This window comes from Apus apus, chromosome 9, assembly GCF_020740795.1.
Source record: "Apus apus isolate bApuApu2 chromosome 9, bApuApu2.pri.cur, whole genome shotgun sequence".
NCBI classification, from domain to species: Eukaryota; Metazoa; Chordata; class Aves; order Apodiformes; family Apodidae; genus Apus; species Apus apus.
Window position 1 is genome coordinate 19,763,548 of NC_067290.1, and position 21,107 is coordinate 19,784,654.

Consider the following 21,107-nt stretch of genomic DNA (forward strand, 5'->3'; position numbering starts at 1 on the left):
TTATTTTTTTTTTTTTGAAAGCAGTGATAGACCCTTCATGGGCTGGAAACAGAGAAAATGTTTTGGCTGTAATTGTGGCTGATGGCTTCTGTTACATGATGAATGGTTTGAGGGGTGGCACAAATCATGTCTTGTCTTCTCTGGTGCTGATACAGCCCCCGCTGCATCCTACCAGGAGAAAGGGAAGAAAAGCTGGGAAAAATAAGCAGAGCAGTGCAGAAGGAAAGAGGCAGTTACCAGGTATATTCATAGCATCAGAGGATCAACATGTGAGGCTTTCAACCCCCGAGCAGCATTGCTGGGCAGGGAGTGCAGTAGAACAGGGTTTTCTTCAGTTGCTGTCAAGTATTTGTGGCTTTTACTCCCCACCTTGTAGTGCCAAACCTAAAGTTGTTTCTCTCTCATTTGCAAACTGTCACACTGCCTTTTCGTTTGTCACTTATGAGGAATTAATGCATTATTGATAAATGTCTAGAGCCGTTGTGACAATAGGAACAAACATTTGTAACACTCTCCTTTGGTGCCCTTACAGTCAACATCAAGCAAAGTTTCTGTTAAAACTTTGGAAATGGGTCAACTTTGAAAGAAATAACGAGAAGGGAAGAAATTACTGGAGACATAGTGCATAGCCAGAGGCCAAGAACGTTTCCACCTGCTGTCTGCCTAAAAGCAGGGAATTACTTCCTTCTTCCCAGGCAGCATCAGCCTGTGTACCTGCTCGGCAAGGCTGATGTGGCAGTGGGAATGCAGCTGGTGTTTCTGCTGGATGAGGGGTTCAGAATGGCTTTGGGCAAGAGCCTTGAAGCACATCTTCCCCCAAGGGTTAAATCCACTTCTCAGCATCAGGTTTTTTTCTTATGGCACATTCCCATTACTATGAAACCTGTAGAGGAATGGAAATATCCTACAAGTTCCATTACTTTTCTGTATTTGTTAGGTGGAGAATGCTGCTCCTTCTGTATTTGTTACACAGCAGGTGGCCTGGAACATTTTATATCCCCACTCCTCTTCACTACAGTAACCTTGATATTTGGCCATCATTTTCCTGTAGTTTCTTCCAATGCGGAAGCTCTGTGCCCAGAGTTTTTTAAAAATGTGCTTCTTGCACAACCCAGATGCCCAGGACTGGGCAGTTGCTTCTTGCCAAGGTGCTGACCTACCCCTGCCTTCTCCTTACAGAAGCATTAATAGTTTCCCCTCTTTCTTTCCTATTATAATGTCTTTGTAAGCCTTTGCTGCTTGATCAGATTTGGTTCCAATTAGTGAGAAGCTGATTTAAAGAGGAGTATCTCACAGATGGGTGGGCAACGTGGTTGTAAAAGTTCCATTTCTCCAGGAAACCAAGCAAAAAATCTGCTAAGCTGGTTGCAGGTTGGTTCAACCATTTGTCAAAAATGCTGCAAGGTCGTTGAGCAGCCTTTCATGGGTCACCCCCAAAGGTCAGAGCAGAAATACGAGTAGGGAAGCTGTCTCTTGAGGCTGGGAAAGACAAAGGAAGAGTCAGAGAAATACTCTGCATTAGCACTAGTCAGTGGTGCTTTCCACAGGTTTGAATGTGGTGATGGCAGTGAGGTTGTGTTGGCAGACATGGATACCAGGAGGTGTTGCAGACCCTCTGGTTTGCTGGGCAGGAGTTAAACCACGTTGTGGATGGGTGGTTCTCCTTGCAGGATGTGGGGAGTGGTGGAGGGGAGGCTTGATTTCCAAGCAAGCAGGAAAATGCTGTTCCCCACAAGCTGGGGCTCAGCAGCTCACAGGTCTTTCCTGGAACAGGAAAAAATGAAGATCAGACAGGATTTGTCTAGGCACTGCATATCAGAGGTGTGTGGGAGATGCAGAAGACTGAGAGGAGAGCAAACAGTGCAGCATCAAAGCTACCTGAATCTCTTCTGAGTTCCCCCTCTTGATAGTGACTGCCTCTCACACATCCCCATACAGTACTCATGTCTCATGTCCAAAGAAGTGTCAACATATAAAAAGTGGCTTCCAGAACATAAGCTACTGAGCTCTGAAAGCCTCCAAGTGACTTATCTCAGGCCAAGCACCAGAAAATACCTTCCCCAAGCCTGCCAGTTCCTGGTGCCTTGCAGCGTGGCTCCCAGGCGAGGTTCCCACCCAGAGTGAGGATCCCGGGAGCTGCAGCCACGTCTGAGCAGCCTGGAGATGTTCCTCCTTGACAGCCCCAAGCTCACTCCAGTGATTTCTCTGCAGAGCAGATGGGTGAGTCAGACCCAAGGCTCCCTCCCCAGCTCTGGGAGCTGCAGGAGAGTGCAGTTCTTCTGCATCATGTTCCACATGTTGAAGATTATCACAGTTCAGCAAAAAATGGTTTCATTAAGCTTAAAATCAGACCTATGGAACTCTCATTTAAATAAGAAGTGATTGAGAGTTGTAACTTTCACTTAAAGTGCATCTCCCATCATTTATTTTTTTATAGTATGCCACAGTCACTGTTTAAATTATTAAAAGCAAGAACTAAAAAGCTTCTCAGCAAACAGAAATGGATTAGATTAAAATTAATCTGACATAATCCTTTCTCTGAAACTGCTGATTCAGTGCATGCACAAGTATATCAACATATTTGAGGATAAGGGAGAAGGGTAAAGCATAATTTGGGAATGCTTTGGCCTGATGTTTCTGACAGCACAGAAGGTGCCGTGCTGTTTTAATTGAGGAATTCATAAATATTTCCAACAGCATAAGTGACAAACTCATTTTAGTTTTACACTTAATTTAGGCACCTGAGTGTGTCTGCTTGATCTGACTCATTTCAGCAGGGTTGGGTTGTGTGAGCAGGAGTTACAAAGCAGGGCTGCATTCAAGCACAGACTTTGGCACAGGCATTCAGACCCAGATTTTGAACTGGCATATGTCACTTGTCACCTTCAGTGTCAGCACGGCTGGAAGCTTCCTCCCAGCCACCTGCACTGCCTGTTTGTGCCCCAACTGGGCTGTCACGGGCAGTGAGGGGGATGGCTGGGAGGCTCAACTCCCCAGTAAAGACCTTGAAAATACCAAAATAATAAGGAACATGACGTTAATGGATTTTTTATTTATCAGTGACAGCTCGTGACATGTTTAAAAAGAAAACATCTGCAAGCTAGTCATGTGGCTTATTCCCCTGTTCAGTGGCAGTCACCACTAAATGAAGATTGAAATGATATTGAAAGGGGGAAGAGCTGGCAAGGGCTGGCCAAAGATGAGATCTGTCATCTGACAGCATTCAGTCAATAGGCATTTATCAAAAGTTGTAACATCTTGTGATCTCTCTTATAACATAAATTAGAGATCTGAGTCTTGCTCCCAGGCTCTGCTCACCCTCCTAGCCCAGCTTCAGCTGCTCTTTCAGACAGAGCTCTCAGAAGCCAGAGAGGAAACTGATTTACCCCTCTTGAGATGGTAGTAGCAGAAGGGGTGTTGTTGACACAAGCACAGCATTCTGTGTCTGCACTTGTGCAATCAATTTCCAGGCCCCGTGGAGAGGCCCATGCTGCTGGTGGCAGTCGATGGTCCTGGCCACGGGAGCACTCCTTCCTGAGGGGGTGATAATTCCTTGTTGGGAAATAAAGGGAGGTATTGCTTTGGGCATTTTCTGTGACCCAATATTTATGTCTAGATGTGCAAGCATGATGCTGGCTTTCAGCTGGTATAGATCAGAACACTGTTTTTCCATCAAATATGTGAACAGAATGTTTTTTCCTATGTACTAGAGGGAAGTGCCACAGCACCTGTAGCAGAGATCTCTCCTAAAGGATCTGTCACCCTGCAGGGCTTGGCCAGGTGGTTTAGCCTTGGAGTTGATCATAGTATTAATTCACTGCAGTAAGAGAATTCTTCACAACCAACTTGCCTTTTTTATTTTATTTTTTTGTTAAAGGTTTGATCCGATCTCTTACAGCTACAGTAAGAGGCTGATCAAAGGTAGTGAAAGCTGGTATTAAAGGATTAACTAGGTCACATTGAAATATGTTTTAAAACAAGCCCAGGGACCTTTAGATTTACTGAAGCAAGTGCACAGGAAAAAAAAAATAAAATAAAATTAGGCTAACTCTCTGACTCTAAGCAGAAAACAAACTGAGGGATTAAATCAGTGAGTCTTTCCTTGAAGTGATCCATGTAGCACTTTATGTAGAACAAGTCTGGAAAATATAAGCAGTGATTGAACCTCACACAGCAAAAACAGTGCAGAATTAAAAACCAGTGTAAGCATCATTTATGCATGTGCCCAGCTTGCAGCGTGTTTGTTCTCGTTTGATGTTTGCACATCAGTAATTAGCAGCTTCAGTCCAGCCCCTCTTTATCTTTTTTCTGGCCAATCTCTCTCCTTTCCATTTGCTACTGTGACAGCATCTGCCACAGAGGTGCTTTGTCTCTGCCTGTCAGGTGAGGATGAGTGTTTCCTTGGGAGGATGTTGATGCCACTCTGTGGACCATATCAAGCTATTATTATTTTTTTCTACTAGAATTTCCTCACTGAAATCAACTTATGAACAGAGGGAGCATCATACAGATCTGTACGTTGCTCAGTGGGAAAAGCTGTGAAATCACCTTGGCTTGAATCGGTGTCACAGGAGACCAAACAGGCACCTCCTGGCTTCCAGAAATATGGTGTGGCATGACTGGTAGAGGTAAAGCTTGTAGCAAATACATAGCTGTTTACCCACTTTTGAGTGCCTTCTCCAGTGTTGGTCTCTTTTAAGGTTGGCTTGGTGTAGTTACAGGGCATGATACGTTGCACACTCGGTGGGATTTATTTGTAATCTTTATTTCCCTGTGAATCAGCTGCCACAGTTACCCCTGGGTACTGCTCTGTGCCAGTGGTGCTCGTGGTTTATTCCAGGACTGCCCGTCTGATGATTTCCCATTCCTTAGCAGAAATAAGCTTCTCAATCATAATTTCTCTTTTTCATTTGGCCAGTATCTCTGTTGGTGGGCCCAGGAAAACAACTTTTCACGTGTCTGGAGTGTTATTGTTGGTTGGTGCAGTCTAAGGTTGCATCTCCATTGGGAAGGGGCATGGCCAGGGGGACTGACCCTCCTGACAGAGCCTGGTCCAAAAGCAACTGGGTCTTTAAGTTTAAACCAGAAGGGCATGAAACTGAGTGGCATCAAATCTCATCCTGAGCAAGGTCCACCAGTTTCAATAGACACCAAACCTGGTTCCCCAAAGGTGTCATAAACCTGTTTGATAAATACAGATTGGTTTGGTTTGTGGCTTTTCTTTTCCAGGCAAGACCAGTCTGAGCTGTACATTTCTTTAAGACATTTTATGAAGTTTGTCAGATTAAAAAAAAAAGCTATAGTTTCTTCCAAAACCTGCCAGTGGGATCAGTGGGTGAGCGGGGGGGTGTCTGCTGCCCATCAGATGGTTTTGAAATAGGTTTGTGTATTTATTTAGCTGTAGCAAATACAACAGCCTAGCACTCTCCATCTCATATTATTTTCCATTCAGTCATAGATAAAGGCTGCTGTTGATTTTTCTCCCTGAGGGAACTTTAAGTTAGAAATTAGTCAAAACCCCCATCAGCACAGAGCAGCAGTCAGTAACGTTCCCGGTGCCGCGGCAGCCGGCACAGCCAGCCATCGACTGGGGCTGGGAGCTGCTGGGGAGAGATAAGCCAGGTCAATTGTGTGCAGCCATCCAATATTTAACTGTTTTAGAGATACAGAAAAATGGAGATGGAGAAGATACAGCTGATTATTGATTAGGCTTCAGGTAATGAAGACCTCTCACCCTTTTAATTACCTGTACGTGAAGCTCTATGTACTGGGGGAGTGTGGAGTCAAGGGGCTGGGAAGGAACCACAGCCCTGGAAGCCTCTCACAGTCCTGTGAGAGATTCCTTGGCTGATTTGTGCATTTTCCTCATTCTTACGCACTTCCACGTGCCATCAGTCTGTACATTTGCATTGTTCATGAGAACATTTACAGCAGCAAAGTGCAACAGGTAGCGTTGGAAGTGGCGTGCATTGCTTGTGTTTTTGTCCGTGGAGGTAGAAATGTATCTAGATTTTCTGTCACATAAACTAGCACTGACAAGCACATGGGCATAGTCACATATACAAGAATAATCATCCCTCACTCAAAAAGAAAGGGGCCACTTGCAGCTCCTATTGGCACACGGCTGGAAGATGCCAGTGGAACAGGGCAGTCCTGCTCTACCCTGTTAGACCTTATCAGAGGTTGTTCTCTGCCACTGTTGGAGGTTTGTAAGGAAAAGGTTGAAGAACCTCAGAGATGTCATCACAATCATGCTTCGGGTTGGAAAGATGATCTCTCAAAAGTCTGTTCACTGCCTTCCATGACTTCATCAGGATTCTCATCATCACCATATTGCCCCTGACAACAGTGACTAATGGTACTTCCATGCTAATCCGAGTTAAACTCTGTAAACCAACCCATTAATATTAGCAAAGATGAAGGGTACATTCTTTGTCTCTGTCCCACCTCACAGGGACAGCACATTTCCTTGTGGGCAGAAGGCTGACATGCTGGCTGCTGAGTAACTGCATCGTCAGGTTTAGCACCAATCAGGGTTCATCCAAGAATGTATTATTAACTTTAGATTAATCTTGTTCATTATTCATTATTCTTTTTATTAAAACTTGCATTTGAGGCACAGAAGCTGTGATGTGATGTAGCTGGATTGGCCCTGTGTGATGGAGAGGGCAGAGCACAGAGTCAAGGTGAGAAATAACAAGAGTTGTTTGTATCTAGGCTGATTCCTTTAAATTATTTGGCAGTTAGTTAGGAAGATTAAAATTTGACCCAGATTGCTAGCAGGTCAATGAAATTATCTGAAGACCCACCAAAAACATGTGTATAGTGTATGTATTGATGTAGCTTTGCTATTAAAATAAAATGGCAAGAGAAAAATGGTAAAAAATTCCAGAAATCCCAGTGCAGTTGCCAGCAGATGACTAGTGTGGGTGAAGAGGAGCCTCAGGGGCTTGGGAAGGGCCATGTACATGGTGCATTGTGCCAGGGATTTGTCTTTCCCTGATATTCCTCTTTCCTCTTCCCCAGTGCACTCTCAAGGTGTTGAGGTGCATGGAGCCTCCTTCCCAGCTCCTGTCATTTTATTCATGGGGCTAGGGATGGTGATTGCTTAATCAAATAACAGTGAAATTTGAAATTATAAATATCTCCTGCAAGCAGCAGCAAGGTGAGAATTCACAATGAATTCACAGGACGCTCTTCAGATAATCAGTTACACTTTATCATGACCCAAATTTACCCTAACCATCAAAACACCCTGTTAGGGCCACTTAAGAGCAATGTGAACAGTAAGGAATGCAATCAGAGCAAAAATCCAATCTACAAATGATTCACCAAAAATCAGTCTTTTATGAAGTTTATACAACAATGCTATTGACAGAGATGTTACCCACTGAAAGCACAATCAAGTTTCCCTCTCCCTCTGGTTGCAGTGCCTTAGCTGAGGGCTGAAGGGAATAAACAGCTTCTCTCCAAGGAAAACTTCCCATGACTTCATTATTTCCTGATTTCATATTGGTTTCATGTCATGGGTAATGAAACATATTTTTTGTGCATTGAGATTTTCAGGAAATGCTGCAAATCTTTTGTTTCACACTGAAAAACAGTTCCTGCCCATCCAACTTGAGTGACATAGTAGGTGATAATACATAAAGTATAGGCATCACTGAAGACTGAATTAATGTCTGTAACTTTCAGTAATGCCTATAAAAATAAGTGTGTTGTACCACACTGTTTTTATTAAAAATGATAAGTTGTGCTCATTTATTGGCTAATACTAATTTCAAAATTCCATTCTTCTATTTGGCTTTATGGTTCCCATCATCTTGATGTTTTAATGGCTTTTCCCATAATACCCGCAGAGACCTTTTTAAGTGGCAGCCCTGACTTTATGGAAGAGACTTTAAAATAAAAATAAAAAAAATCAAAATAACAGCTTCTTGTACTAAAAAAACAAAGGCAAAATAGTGTGTGTGTGTAAGAAGGCAGAAGACCAGAGAGCATAATTCTGACAAACCATATGGTCTAATTATAATAATTACCCATGGTAGAATTTCTGTGCAGTTTTCAGTAACATTTTTTTCACCACTTGCTGTCATTTAGAGAAAATTTAAGATTTACAGTGCCTCTAGCTTTGTTTCTTCTCTTGAGCAGAGGGTATTCTGGGGGCAGCACAGGAGAGACTCACACTTTAATAGACTTTATCATTGAATGCTTTAGAAAAAGGAGGAGATGTGAATGTGATCAGGAAGAGCAGACCCTGGAGGGCCATGTCCTTTGCTCAGCAAAGAAAACCCAGACAAAAACTGTGCAGCAAGACAAAGTGATGCAACTTTCCCTGCTGGCAGCAGCTCCAAAAAACCAAACATTTCAGTAATAAAATTTAAAGGTGTGTCTTAAACATCCAAGATCTATATTCAAGTGCTTGAATAATTTATTCCCTTTTTAATTGCTAGCATTGATGATGACTGCTGGCTGCTCTGAATTCTATTAAATCGTGGTATTTAGCTGTGCAGTAGAGGCAAAAGGCCTTAGGTTCTATTTGTAAATATTAATCGATATTTTCATGGGTTACAGGATTTGTGTTGGTACACTTGGCTCTGAAACCCAGAGGTGGTCCAAGCATCAGGGTTCACTGTAGCTTGTGTGGGAGCAACTGGTGGGAGATGGTCTCTGAAAGGGATAAAAGAGTGAAGAAAAAGGCACCTGGCTGCTTTCTTGGTATTGTTGCCATGCACACTTAAATGAAGTGGCTTTGCAAATAGCAGCTGGAGTCAAAAGGCTGTGGGTGAAGCTTTGAACCAAGCCCGTTGCTGTCTGATGCTGCTTAGCTTGATGTTTGAGGTGTGCAGCCTGCCTGCCACGTCCTGCCTGTCGTGTTCTCCTGCCAATCACTTGCCCAGGGACATAAATATGAATGGTGAGTGTACTCTGAGGATGATGGTAAGTTATCTCTTTGTGACTGAACTTCTCCTGAAAGTCTCTGCTGCAGTGGCAGTGGAGGGAGCACGGAGAAGCAGCTGATGTTCTGCTGGTGGGCAGTGGGGTTTCCTGCCACAGTCTCATCTGGGAGCAATTGGCAGCTCTGCATGTTTGTGCCTATCACTTCCACCAAAGTCAAACCAAGCTTCTGCTGACGCTCCTGTGTGCTCCTCACCTTTGCCTCCACTGCTCTTCACAAGCCCAAATTATCCATGGGCTCGTTTGCAGTAAGTGAGTGATATTGGCTGATTTAGGAAACTCTTCCCTGTCTCTGTTGTCTTTCCTCTGGACCAGTAGAGCAAATACGTGGCAACTTGTGACCTTGTGGGCAGAAACTTGAATTCTTTTGGCAAAAAGAAATCCACTTTCCTTCTCCTAGCGTGTGCCCGTGGTGATAGTGTGGGTATTCCAAGTACATGTCAGTATGGATTTGTGAAAGAATACTTTTCAGGTAGTTGGAAGAGCAAGAAAAGATGGATGGTTGAGTGTCTTCTATCTGGTGATGGCTTAATCCAGGGTGATAGACCATCTGTTCCGAAAATGTCCAAGTGACTTCTCCATCCTCCTGTCCTTCCTGATAACCATCACAGAAATGAAGATTTGCCACCCTAAAATCTTCATTCTGATCTATCATGGAAATCTAGGCCATGAGGACACTAAGGAAGAGGTTAGTGTCTAAGTAGTGGATGACCAGGCAGGTGCTCCATGGCTGGCAGTGGGGTGACGTTGAGCAAAGTTACTGCTTGTCCTTAAAAACAGCAAGCATGGGTCATGAATCTTTGCATATTCTGTGTTTGAGAGACCTACCTGAATGTGCTTTACAGAGGAAATTAAAAGCATTGTAAATTAGGCAGCATTACATGAAAAGGGCCCTGAATTAGAAAGGAGAAGTTTGTAATAAATTCTGCAAGGATGTAGAGTCTAATGTGTAATTAGAGAACCACAAATTGCCGTTGCTGCTCCTTCTTTGTGCTGAAAGGCTCCGTGTCTGCAGCTCCAGTAAGTGTTGGAATCCCAGTCACCAGGAGCCATCTCAGGCTGCACTTCACGTGTCTGTTTATACAGTTGTTACAAATTGCCTGTGGGATGTGAACTGTCTGTCACTGCCAGAGCAATTAGCATGTGAAACCTTATCAAAAGAAATTCTTCAAGTTTGAAAAGCCATAAATATTGCACTAGGATCTCTAAAGAAATCAAAGTCAGTTTGAGATAGTATTTATTTACCTGTTGCTACACAAGCAAACACGCTTATAGATGCTCCAGTCTGCCTTGCTCCCTGTGCTCTATATTCCCTTAGTCCTGTGTTATTTGAGAGAGAGCAACAATTACCCATGTATTTTAAATACTACGTAGCATGAATGGACTGCTCCTAATACCTAGTTCTCTGTAATTCAAGCAGTTGTAGTTCTCTGGGCAGTGTTTTATTGTAGTGTAAGGAAAGCAGAGGTGTAAAATCAGCTCTTCATTATGTACCTCGCTTTTATGTAGCTAAATTAATAGAGTCTGAAGATGGCTTTTGGGGAGGTTTTGCTGTTTTGCACTCTAGAAATAGGTCTCTTTTAGTTGTCCCTGCAGGAGGCTCCTCTGCATCTAGGAATCCCAGAGCGTCCCCATTTGGGGGCTCTCTTTGATCAGGCCCTTTTACTATCACACAGCTTTATCTTTGCCTTCTGCCCACCTGTGCCCTGCTTACCCAGGGTTCCCAGCCTGGCACTCTGCTCCCAGGACTCAAATATTCCAGGCTCTTAACTGAGGCAGAGGCTAGAAAAGCTGTGACAGCGATTAGAAGGTTGGAAAGCCTGTCTTGAAAATGAAGGCAGAAGGGCCCTTGATGGCTCTCAGCAGCGCCGAGGCAAGAACTCTTTAAGCTGAAGGCATCATTAGCCCAGAAGCACAGAGCTATAGACTAGGAATGAAAATATTTAACCTGGAAATTAGAGGGTTCTTAGCAATTGAAGTAAAACCAACTTACAACAGAGGAGTAGGAGCCAAGAACCTTGCTGCTTCTGGGGTCTATTTATAAATGGAACTGTGGAACCTCCTGGGGAAGGCCGGGGTGGGATAGGGATTGTGGATCCAGAGAGAACCTCCCAGTTTGGTGTTTTTCTGAGGAACCTCTGGCCCACTCACCATTCCACTGCCAGTGCAAACTGATGTGGTATTGCAGAGCTCAGGGGGCTTTGGTGGAAACCTGCTGTGGGAGGATTCACTCAAATTTAAATGCCTCTGTGTGTTCCAGGGCAGTGATGTTTATTTGCCTATTGCTGGATGCTTCTGGAGGAACAAGATAATTGTTCACCAAGAGTACATTTAAAAAAAAACAAACTTAACTACTTGCTGAAAATAATAAGCCAGCTGAGAAGCTGTACCTTGTTTGCTCTGAGCATCCTCTTGACATCAGCATGAGGTTGCTTCTAATTAGATGCACATGTGTAAATATAACGATTAGATATTCCCACATAAACATAATTACCATCTCTTCCTAAAAGTCTTGGCAGGCATTTTATAATCCTGTTAAAAATAAATAAATAAAGGCCAACAATCTGCATTCAGCCTCTTATAAATGTAAACAGTGGGACATGAGAGCAGAACAGATTTTTCCAAACTACCTAATGGTAGCTGAGGTCAATTACAGTTATGACTCATTAGAGTATTAAGCTAAGAATACGCTTTTTAGTATAATTAGTGTTCCCTTAGAAAACTGCAGTGATCTTGTATTCACTTGAATTCTTCAAGCATTTTCATGGTGTTTGGGCATTAGTCTTAGGCAAACATAATGGGGTTATATTGCATTAACCTCACAAATTCTGCAACCACTTGCGGCATCTCTCTCACTTATATTTTTTTATTGCTCAAATAACTTCCAAAGATGCCCCATAAAACACAGAGCACTAACTAATTAATCAGATAGAGGATTACAGCTGCTTAATTCAGTGTTTGATTTTTTGCTGATTCAGAAATTCCAAAGGAATAAAACATACAGTGTGTGGTAACATGGCTTGGCAGATCCTCCTCCGGACCTGTCTTTTAAGTCACGAGTCAGGCTGAAACGTTCATGGCAAAAAGGTGGGGTCCTTGTAAAATGTATTCTGTTCTGGATTGGAAGAACTTGAAGGAGCAACAAGAATATTAGATTAAGTGCAGGCTCAAAAGGAGCACAGCTGGAACTATATGTGTGTGTCACAAGAAAGATGAGAAGTTGCGAAATGTTAGCTTTTGTCTTCATTTCAGGGGCTGGGATATGTCCAGTTTCCCTAACCAAGGGGAGAAAACCTTTTCCAGGGCTCCAGCTCCAACTTGGGATGGAGCCCAGCCCCAGACTGTGCGCCTGCAGATGTGTGTCCTGTCACTAACTCTGGTGGTACCTTGTGCTTCCAGAGCTCACCTACGCGTGGATCTTCAACGAGTACCCGACCTTCGTACACCAGGACAACCGCCGCTTCGTTTCCCAGGAGACTGGGAATTTGTACATTGCCAAGGTGGAAGCTTCAGATGTGGGCAACTACACGTGTGTGGTGACCAACACAGTCACCAACAGCAGGGTCCTGGGTCCCCCCACCCCACTCATCCTCAGGAATGATGGTAAGATGGGAAGGGGGGCACTGGGGGCTGGAGTTGAGAGTTAGTTTTGTTGTCTTTGCCTGGCTGTCACCCAGAATTCCAGGAGTGACCCAAAACAGTCATATCAAAGTACAGGGGGAGATTTTCCCCTTCCCAGAGATGCAGTGAGGCTGGACAACCTCTGCTTTAGCAGTGGTTCAAAGTCAGGGACACTGGTGGGGTTTATGATGTTGTGGCCAAGGTTGCTCTTCCCACTGCTGGAACAACTCTCAGTATCAAGCAATAATTCTAAAAGAAAAACCCAGTGACACTTGGCCAAAGACAGGAAGTAAAATAGATTTTAGAGTTTGGATATACTAGTTTTGCTCATTTGATGCAGCCCAGAAGTGAATAATAGCACTTTGTTGTTTCGGTAACTGTTAGCTCAGGCTGTATTTCCCAGCAGAATTAGTGCTATTTTTAGCAGTCTGTGGAATAATACAAAAAAGTGAGAAGAAACCAAAAGAGGATTTCTAAATTTATCCAGGCAATTGATTTGTATTGTCACCATTTTTTAGTAGATAAGAAAAATAAATGTGTGTGTTCATTTGCGATTAAAATTAATTAAAAATTATCTGTTTAAAGGATAACAGATAGGACATTTGTTCCAGAAATAGAAATGCATTATTAGAAACCTCTTCTAGAAGAAGATCCATTGTCACCTAGTGGTATTTGACCAAAATTCCTTGTCTGTAAAATAAGGGTTCATTGCTGCCAGCCTCCTGCCTGAGCTCCCCCTCACATGAACATGATTCCTGTGGACAGGGTGTTAGGAAGTGGGAAAACTCCCTGGTTAGGCTGGGAGGGGTGAAGGCAGCTGCTCTTCCAGGTCTGTGCTGGATCTGCTCTCCATTCCATGGCAGGCTGCATTGCTAGAATACAGTGGCAGTAAATCCATCCCTCAGAGCCCAGGGTAAAGCATGTAATATATGAAAGATAAAGAGGAATATTTACATTTGCCTCATACTAACGTTATCCCTGTTGAAGATGAAATATTTTGGAGCATGACATGAACAGGAGTTTCATGCAAATCTTACCTAGCTGAAAGTGCTTCCATTTCTCACAATCAAGCTTGGTGTCTGCTGCTGCTCTGCTTTGGGGCCCATGCTGGGCTGGTGGCAAAGGGCCTTGCCAAGGGTCACTGGCAGGAATGTTCTCTGACTCCTTTGAAGTGCACTCTGCTGTTTATTAAAGATATGAATGCTCACAGTTTGGCTGATCCTGGGCTGTTCAATATCAAGAATTTCAGTTGTGTTAACAGATATGTGTATGAATTAGGAGGTGGGTATTCTTACTGTAGAACTCTGAGGTTTCTTTTCCCATTTCTTCCTCAGTTCATGGCAGTAACTTTTCCAGCCTCACTCGTGAATCTTTTAGGCTTTCCCTGCCAAATACCTGCCGGCTTTGTCGTGGCTACTGCACGCGAACGTGATCATCCTGGAGAAACAGGTTTCCAGCATCTGTTTTTGTGAAGCACTGCTTGATTTACAGGGCTAGGCTTTTGAGCTGTAATCTGTAAGAGGAAAAGATAGGGGCGTGGGGGATGGAATCAGATCCTGTGGGCAGATTGCCTTCCCCACCTGGGCCTTTTGTGCTTCTCTTCTGCTTGTGCTCAGCTACGAGGCTCCGGAGTTGCAGATCTCCTGATGTTGTTTGCAGTGGCTTTTTATAACATGCTCTTGTTGCCAGAACTTGGGTTCCTTCCCTGTCGCCGTGCTGTGGAAGCAGAAGGTGCCTCTTGTCCCATTAGTTATCCTCAGACAGCTTTTCCTCCTTGGAGAGATAAATATCTTGAAGGCTTAGGGGGTGGTGGTAGGAACAGACAGTGCCGAGGCAGCTGTAGCAGTCAGAGGGAGCTCAGACTCTCCTTCCATGGACAGAGGTTATCTGATGGTGGGGACAAAGAACAGTGTGCACTGGGAAAAGGATATTTTTCTTCTGTCCCTCTTCATTCCCTCCTACAAATGCATGAAATCACCTGCAATTTAAATATTTTCATAATCATAGAATCATCATCAAGGTTGGATCTGTATGGATGTGTGGCAGCAATGCTCCTTGTGGTGCAGGTGGATAAAAGATTTAAATACTGTATAATGTAGGTGGAGCAGCCCCCGAAACTGCAGTTATGGTTTGGGACCTGTCCTCCTGAAATATGCACCCATATTCCAGCACAGGTCTTCCAGAATGACAAGCAGCTCTCCCTTTCACGTTGTGTAATTGCAAGTGTATGAAAAGAAGAACTCAAAGTATTATAGTTTTCTAGATTTCCCAAGGTTTGGTTTCAGCCTGGGTTCTGCAAGGATGGGTGTTAGTCCTGACACTACCAGCTGGTACCTCCTGTTGTGGAGAAAGGGCTCTCTGAGCTGGTTTTGTGTTGGGGAACAGAATAAATAGCTAAATGTAAACGGCACCAAAGAATGAGGATGATCCTAAAGCCTGAAGTAAAGTGTCCACTAGGATTGTAGGAATTTACTGCAGCTCAGAAGAACAAGGACTTACCTTTGAAGGCCAGAAAAGCCTGGAAGTTTCCTGAGGGCTCTGTGCAGGAAGAGAGGAGGAAAGGGAAATAACACACAACATTGTCTCCTCCTTTGAATAAACCCATGTTGATCATCTGGCTGCCCCATCCCCATCGTGGCCATGTCTCTGCCCCCTTCACCCCAGAAGACCCATGGGTACCTGGGGATGCCATCCCTACAGCACCTTTGGGACCCTCTGGGGTCCCAGACACCAGCCAAAGCCTGTTAGGAGCACCCAAGTGGGGAGAGCTGTCGCTTTTGCAGTACTTATTTTCTTTAAAATGTATTCTGGATTTTTTTATATCAGAATTATAACAGTAATAGTGGGGAAGAACTGAAATAGTCCTGGACTAAAATTGCCATCAGCAGCAGCTGTATGGGCCAATTAAACTTTAGCATTTCACAGGTGTTCTCAGGAAATGCATATCATCTCCTCAGACAAATTAGCTTGCCTCTGAGTTCCTGGCACTTGCATCTAAAAGCATATTTTAAAGCCTTGAAATTGGAGGAAAAATACAAAAGCCTCTGAAATGCAAAGACATAGAGCATCTGACGTGCCACGACACTGGGAACGTTCTCCAAGCTACAAACCCAGTGTCTGGTTTAGTCTTATTTTCTTCCACCTGCACAGCTGAGTCAGACATTACATCACCCAGGAACAGCAGGGAAAATAAGGACAGACTGCTTGGAAATGGTCTTGGCTTTGGGATGGAGATACCACAACTGCACTGATGTTTCTCCTATGAAGTGGAGATGGCAGGACTCACAGCTTACCTACATATATGTCCTGTGGCCCTATCCTATCCCATCCCAGTGCTTTGCCACCCCTGGGATTAGAGCTCTTCAGTCCCAGACTGAGGTAAAGAAACAGGAACAATAAATGGATGAATGAAGAAAAGGCAAAAAAAGCCATTTTTCCTCCCGCTCATTCCTGTCTCCTGCTCTGTCAGGTGAATAACTTATTAATAACACATTCTCCTTAATTTCCCAAATAGCCTGTTAGTGTCACACAATACTTTACAGCCTGTTTTGCCTAAGGGGACCGAGTTCCTGCTTCAGCAGGGGAGGAGGCACAATAGAAGGAACTGTCCTCATGGATCTGGGCTGTTGAGGACTGCTTTGTAGCTGGACTGTTGCTGGGCAGGCAGCTCCTTGGGCCAGCTCCCTTTCTTTCTCCCCTGTTATTTGGCCACTCTCACCCTCCAGCTGACTGCTGACAGAGCTTGTGGAGTGGTTTTGGGGGGAACTGCATCCCCCCTGCCTGGGCTGTGGTGGGACAGGCACCAAGGAGCTCTTCAGCTGTCTCAAGGGTGAGTCTTTTGGGTAACTCTCCAGCCTGAAAGCCAGCATCTTTCCAAGGTGAGGCAGCTGTCTGAATCTGGACAGGCTTTTATGAGAAGCATGTTCTCAAAAGTTCTTCCTCTGCCAAATTTACAGTCTTCATTGCAGAACATGGAAATACTCTTCAGGGTAAAGATCTCAAGATGTTCACACCCAGCCTTGCCTTTGGCCACCACTGGGCAGTAGCTGTTCCTGCCTTGGCTGAATCTTGCCCAGCAAACTTTAGCACAGAGTCTGGAGAAATGTAGCCAAGATTGCAAAGATCTGGCAAGTCATGACAGGGTGAACAGAGAGGATTTGACTGTGATGTTAATTGTAACTGGCACCTCCAGCTCTTCAGGGCTGCATTGTGAGCATGCAGAGGGCTGAGGAGTGGTGGGCCCCTTTATTCATGTTTGTGTAGTGTGTAAATGCTGGAGTGTTGATACAGTCTCAAGGGTTTCCTGCTGTGTGTGCTGACCCAGGACATAACTATGGAGTGTTCCTGTTGGTAATAAATGCATTTAATTTGGATGCCTGAAGCTGTGGAGCAGCTATTCTTTGTATAACGTAGCAACAATTGCTTATCTGCAATTAACGGGTTGGGAGCAAAATGATGTAACTTGCTGTTGCACCAGAACAGGTAATATAAAGATCAGGAGTAAAGGCAGACTTGCTGTAAGCCTCAAATTGAGCCCTTTCAGCTTTAAAACTCTGTGTCAAAAATAAAGAGAAAAGGCTTTTCTCAGATCCTCTTTGCAAAGCAAGGGGGCAGAAAGCAGCACTGCAGTCACAGGCCACCATGAGCAGCCCTGGATTACCTGGATGCCTCTGGGGACACGTGCTACCTCGTCTCTGGATTTCTGGTGCTGTGTCCTTGCTGTGTTTGTGCCTGCTGGTGGCCTTGCTCTGCTCCAGCACAGCTCCCAGCAGGCAGCCCGAGCGCTCCCGCCTGCCCCGCGCTTGGCCGCTTTCCAGGCAGCAGCCGGGGCTTAAACATCAATTAGCTGGTAATCACTATTGGTGAACTGATAGGTGCTGGTTTTAAGACAGCACAGTGACTAGGCATGTAGCCATTTATCATCAATATAATGGCCTTTTTATGTGCACAAATTTTTAAACACAATTTCATAAAGAGGCTGCCACGATGTGTGATTTACTGGGAGAGTAAAAGTAAAGAAATTACCCGAAGAGTATATGATCTCTGTGCATCTAAATCCTTGAAGGTAATAGAAGCCTTGATTAGCTCCAGTGCTTTTAAAACTTTTTCTAATGGCTATTTGTTCCGCATTTCATTTTCCAGAAGGTGGTGAACCTCCCTTCTTATTGCTTTCCTTATTTCACACGTTACCTGTAAAAATCCTGAATATTCAAAAGCAAAAAGTAACAGAGCCATGAAGGAATTTTAATCTTTGGCAGATGGTGTGGAGCACTGGTTCAGATTTTTCCTCTGGCAATAAATGGGAAAAGAGCCCACACTACACGGCTGTTAGAAACAGGCCATGTTTAAAATGAATGGATTAATTGGCCAAGTAATGATGTATAGAGCAGCTCTGCGCTAGCACGGGACCGCTTGCGAATTTATTGCAAAAATTCAACCAAGCTTTGAGCACCTATTTTATGTTCACAGGGGTGATGGGAGAGTATGAACCAAAAATAGAAGTGCAGTTCCCAGAAACAGTTCCATCTGCAAAAGGAACAACGGTGAAACTGGAGTGCTTTGCCTTGGGGAAGTAAGTTTTGATCCATGATGATGATTCCTCCAGCTCCTCACATTCATAGAGCTGTATGGTAGAGTTTGCAAGACTTGCTAATCCTTCACCTTCCTCAGCAGGAGTTACTCATAACAAAGGACTTGGGGAGCATTGCCTTTGATCACCAAAAGCATAAACTCCTGAGGAAGAGAGAAGGTGTAACTTAGCTTCTAAAGATGTGTTTGTGCTTCTCCTGTTTTGAGGTCTCATGCGACACTTAAAAAGCCTCTCTTGTTTCCAGAGTAAACCCTGGCAACACTTCCAAAATCCAATTGTGGGATTGGTAGGGAAATGGATCTGCTGTCACAGCACAGCCCCAAATCCAGCTTTGTCAAAACAGCATTTCCATTATATAGTCTTCTGGTTTTAAGATCATGTGAGCCATACAACCTCGGTATACGTATATATATACACACACACCACCTGGTCCAGATCCTGTGCCAGATTCTTCAGACTGACCATGTCTTCATCATCCTCAAACCTGAAGCAGTGCTAAGCTGATCAAACAAGAGCTTTTCAGGATGAGACCCATTGCTTTTTCTGTGAGTCTTAGTTTGCTTTATTTACTTATTTAGCCCAGTTCCTACGATTAGCTGGAGGAGAGCAGATGGGAAACAGATCCCCAGAAAAGCCAAGAGACACCGATCAAGTGGACTTCTTGAAATCCCAAATTTTCAGCAGGAAGATGCTGGGCTCTATGAGTGTGTAGCTGAAAACGTGAGAGGGAAAAACGTGGCCCGAGGACAACTGACATTCTATGGTAAGCAGACTTTCAGAGGGGTTTGTTGTCTCAAGTGCAAAATGCAGTAAATATTTTGTGAGAAAGTAATTTGGGGGCATATTTCTGAAATTGCATTTCTTTTTACAAACAGCGTATCTCAAAAAGGGTGTAATTTGAAATAAAACCTGTCTGAATGGTGCATGTTAATTGAGAGTCAGAGCAGCTGGAACAAAAGCCCATCTCTGGAAGGACATTGGCATGGCAACATGCAGAGAACATTTGCAAATAGCTTGTGTGCCTTCTTGTGGCCGTGAGGTTAGAGCAGGTATTCTGGTGGAGCATCCTGGTGGTTACAACTTGGACTTGCTGTGTGTGTGTTGCCAAAGCTTGTGTTAATCAATGTTATTAAGTTATAAACAATTAAGGCCTGCTTTAAAGAGGGGTCACTGGTTGCACAGCCTGGAAAGTTGGGATTTAACCCTGTTGGAGCCAGCAGAGACCTCCTCACCCAGAGAGTTTCTACACCTGCTTCCACACTGAAATCAGAACCATTGATCCAGACACAGTAAAAATGTAAACCTTCAGCTTCATAGGCCTTCTTTGCTGAGTAGGTGTTTTAGTACCTCTAATCCTGATACAAGTGTCTGCCCCCCCCCAAATTTCTGCTGCAACAGCCCTGTCTTGCAAAGGAAATGAAATGCTTCCAGGAGATGAACCAAGCTTGCAGGGGGAGAGTTTCCCCTGTCCTGAGTTACTGGGAACTTACCTGCATAGAGGTGAGAGTCACAGAGAGGGGTTAAGAGGGACAAAGGGGCTGCTGGTTTGGTGCTTAGTTTCTGGTTTTGATGTTTTTTGGAGAGGAGAAAGCTGCAGGTTACATACCCCACACAGTCATGCAGAAATCCCCTCAGCATCATAACAATCTTTGGTTTGGTGGTGCCTGTTAGCATATTCAGGAGCATAACAGAGTGATGTTCTTGATCAAACACATGGAGAAAAATACAGTGTTTTCTCCCCTAAATGCTCCTGAGGGCCCAGCTTCTGTCATGGGGGGAGACTGGGTTGAACTCCAGAGATGAAAAGGATGTTTCTGATTTGTAGTAAATTTGACGCAGAAAAAGAGTTTGGGAACTAACCCTTCTGGCAAAACTGGATTGAATTTGGTGACTAATGGGATTTAAGAAAAAAAAGTTGTATATAGGCATGTTTTAAATTTTGAAGGATTTCTAAAAGATACTTCATTTAAAAATCAGAACTTTTGGGGCTTCCATTTCAAATGAACACTTCTCCCTTTAAAATTGAGTAAAATAAAAAATGAGAAGACCTTAAAAAGGAGTGAAACAGCAAGAACAAAGTGAACTCTTACATGTTAAGGAAAGAATCTGGGGTTGATTCGAACTGTTGGATTGGGGGTTTCTTTATTACAAGATTTAAAGATTTATTTTTCTGTTCATCAAACAATGCATGTTTCTACTGATTTTTCCCCTGTGGACAGTAAATGAAAAGACTCATTTCTTGAGTCTTGCTCAGCCCACAGCCAAACCTGCCTGCCTTGCAAAGCAGTGAATGGAGCCTTTGGTGTACTCCCACCACAGCACAGATTAAGTTACAATCAAATTACCATAATGAATTTACCAGCCTGGATGCCATTCCTGGAGGACTGCAGATCCTACACGAAAGCTGCCATCATGGCTGGTGCTGGTTTTCACACCTCAGGTGATGTTTCAGCAAAGAAGCTAAGGATTTTATGGGAAGAGGAGTGTCCTCCTCTCTTTCTGTGATGCTGGGAACTATCTTTACGTCTGCTTTTCTTCATGTGAGCAGAGGAGGTCCCTATGCAGAGGTGTGAGCTCTGCTGGTTACTGGTTTGAAGGATAATGAACTAAAATACCACCCTTGTTGACTTGCGGATGACAAGTTACTGGTTTGTAAGGATTCAGTTTTCAAGGATAGCTTGTGTTTGGCAACCATTTAGGACTGAAAACAGATCTTTAAAAAACAACTTGCTTCCTGTAAGCTGAGCTCTGGAGTTTCACACAGCAGCAGCATTTTTTTAGGGGAAGTAGTTTTATACAAATAATTGAAATTGAAAATCATTTTTCTAATAAATTTTCTTTTTAAAGCTGAGAAGTGCTATGTCAGTATTGAAGTACAAGTGTAATATTGGCAGAGGTTTTCAGGTAGCTCTTGGGGGGTCAGGGGAGGCCCCCAGAG

The 21,107-nt window shown here is 43.8% G+C and overlaps 1 protein-coding gene across 6 annotated transcripts in view; it reads left to right on the forward strand.

Moving 5' to 3' along the window:
* The window catches only part of LOC127388327 (contactin-4), a 287,077-nt gene that overhangs the window by 200,635 nt on the left and 65,335 nt on the right, over nt 1-21,107 (forward strand). For all 6 annotated transcript variants that reach the window (XM_051627708.1, XM_051627707.1, XM_051627712.1 and 3 more), the window contains 3 exons: nt 12,358-12,561; nt 18,049-18,151; nt 18,748-18,932. In XM_051627708.1, coding sequence (XP_051483668.1) covers nt 12,358-12,561; nt 18,049-18,151; nt 18,748-18,932 — 492 coding nt within the window. The remainder of the gene's footprint in view (nt 1-12,357; nt 12,562-18,048; nt 18,152-18,747; nt 18,933-21,107) is intronic.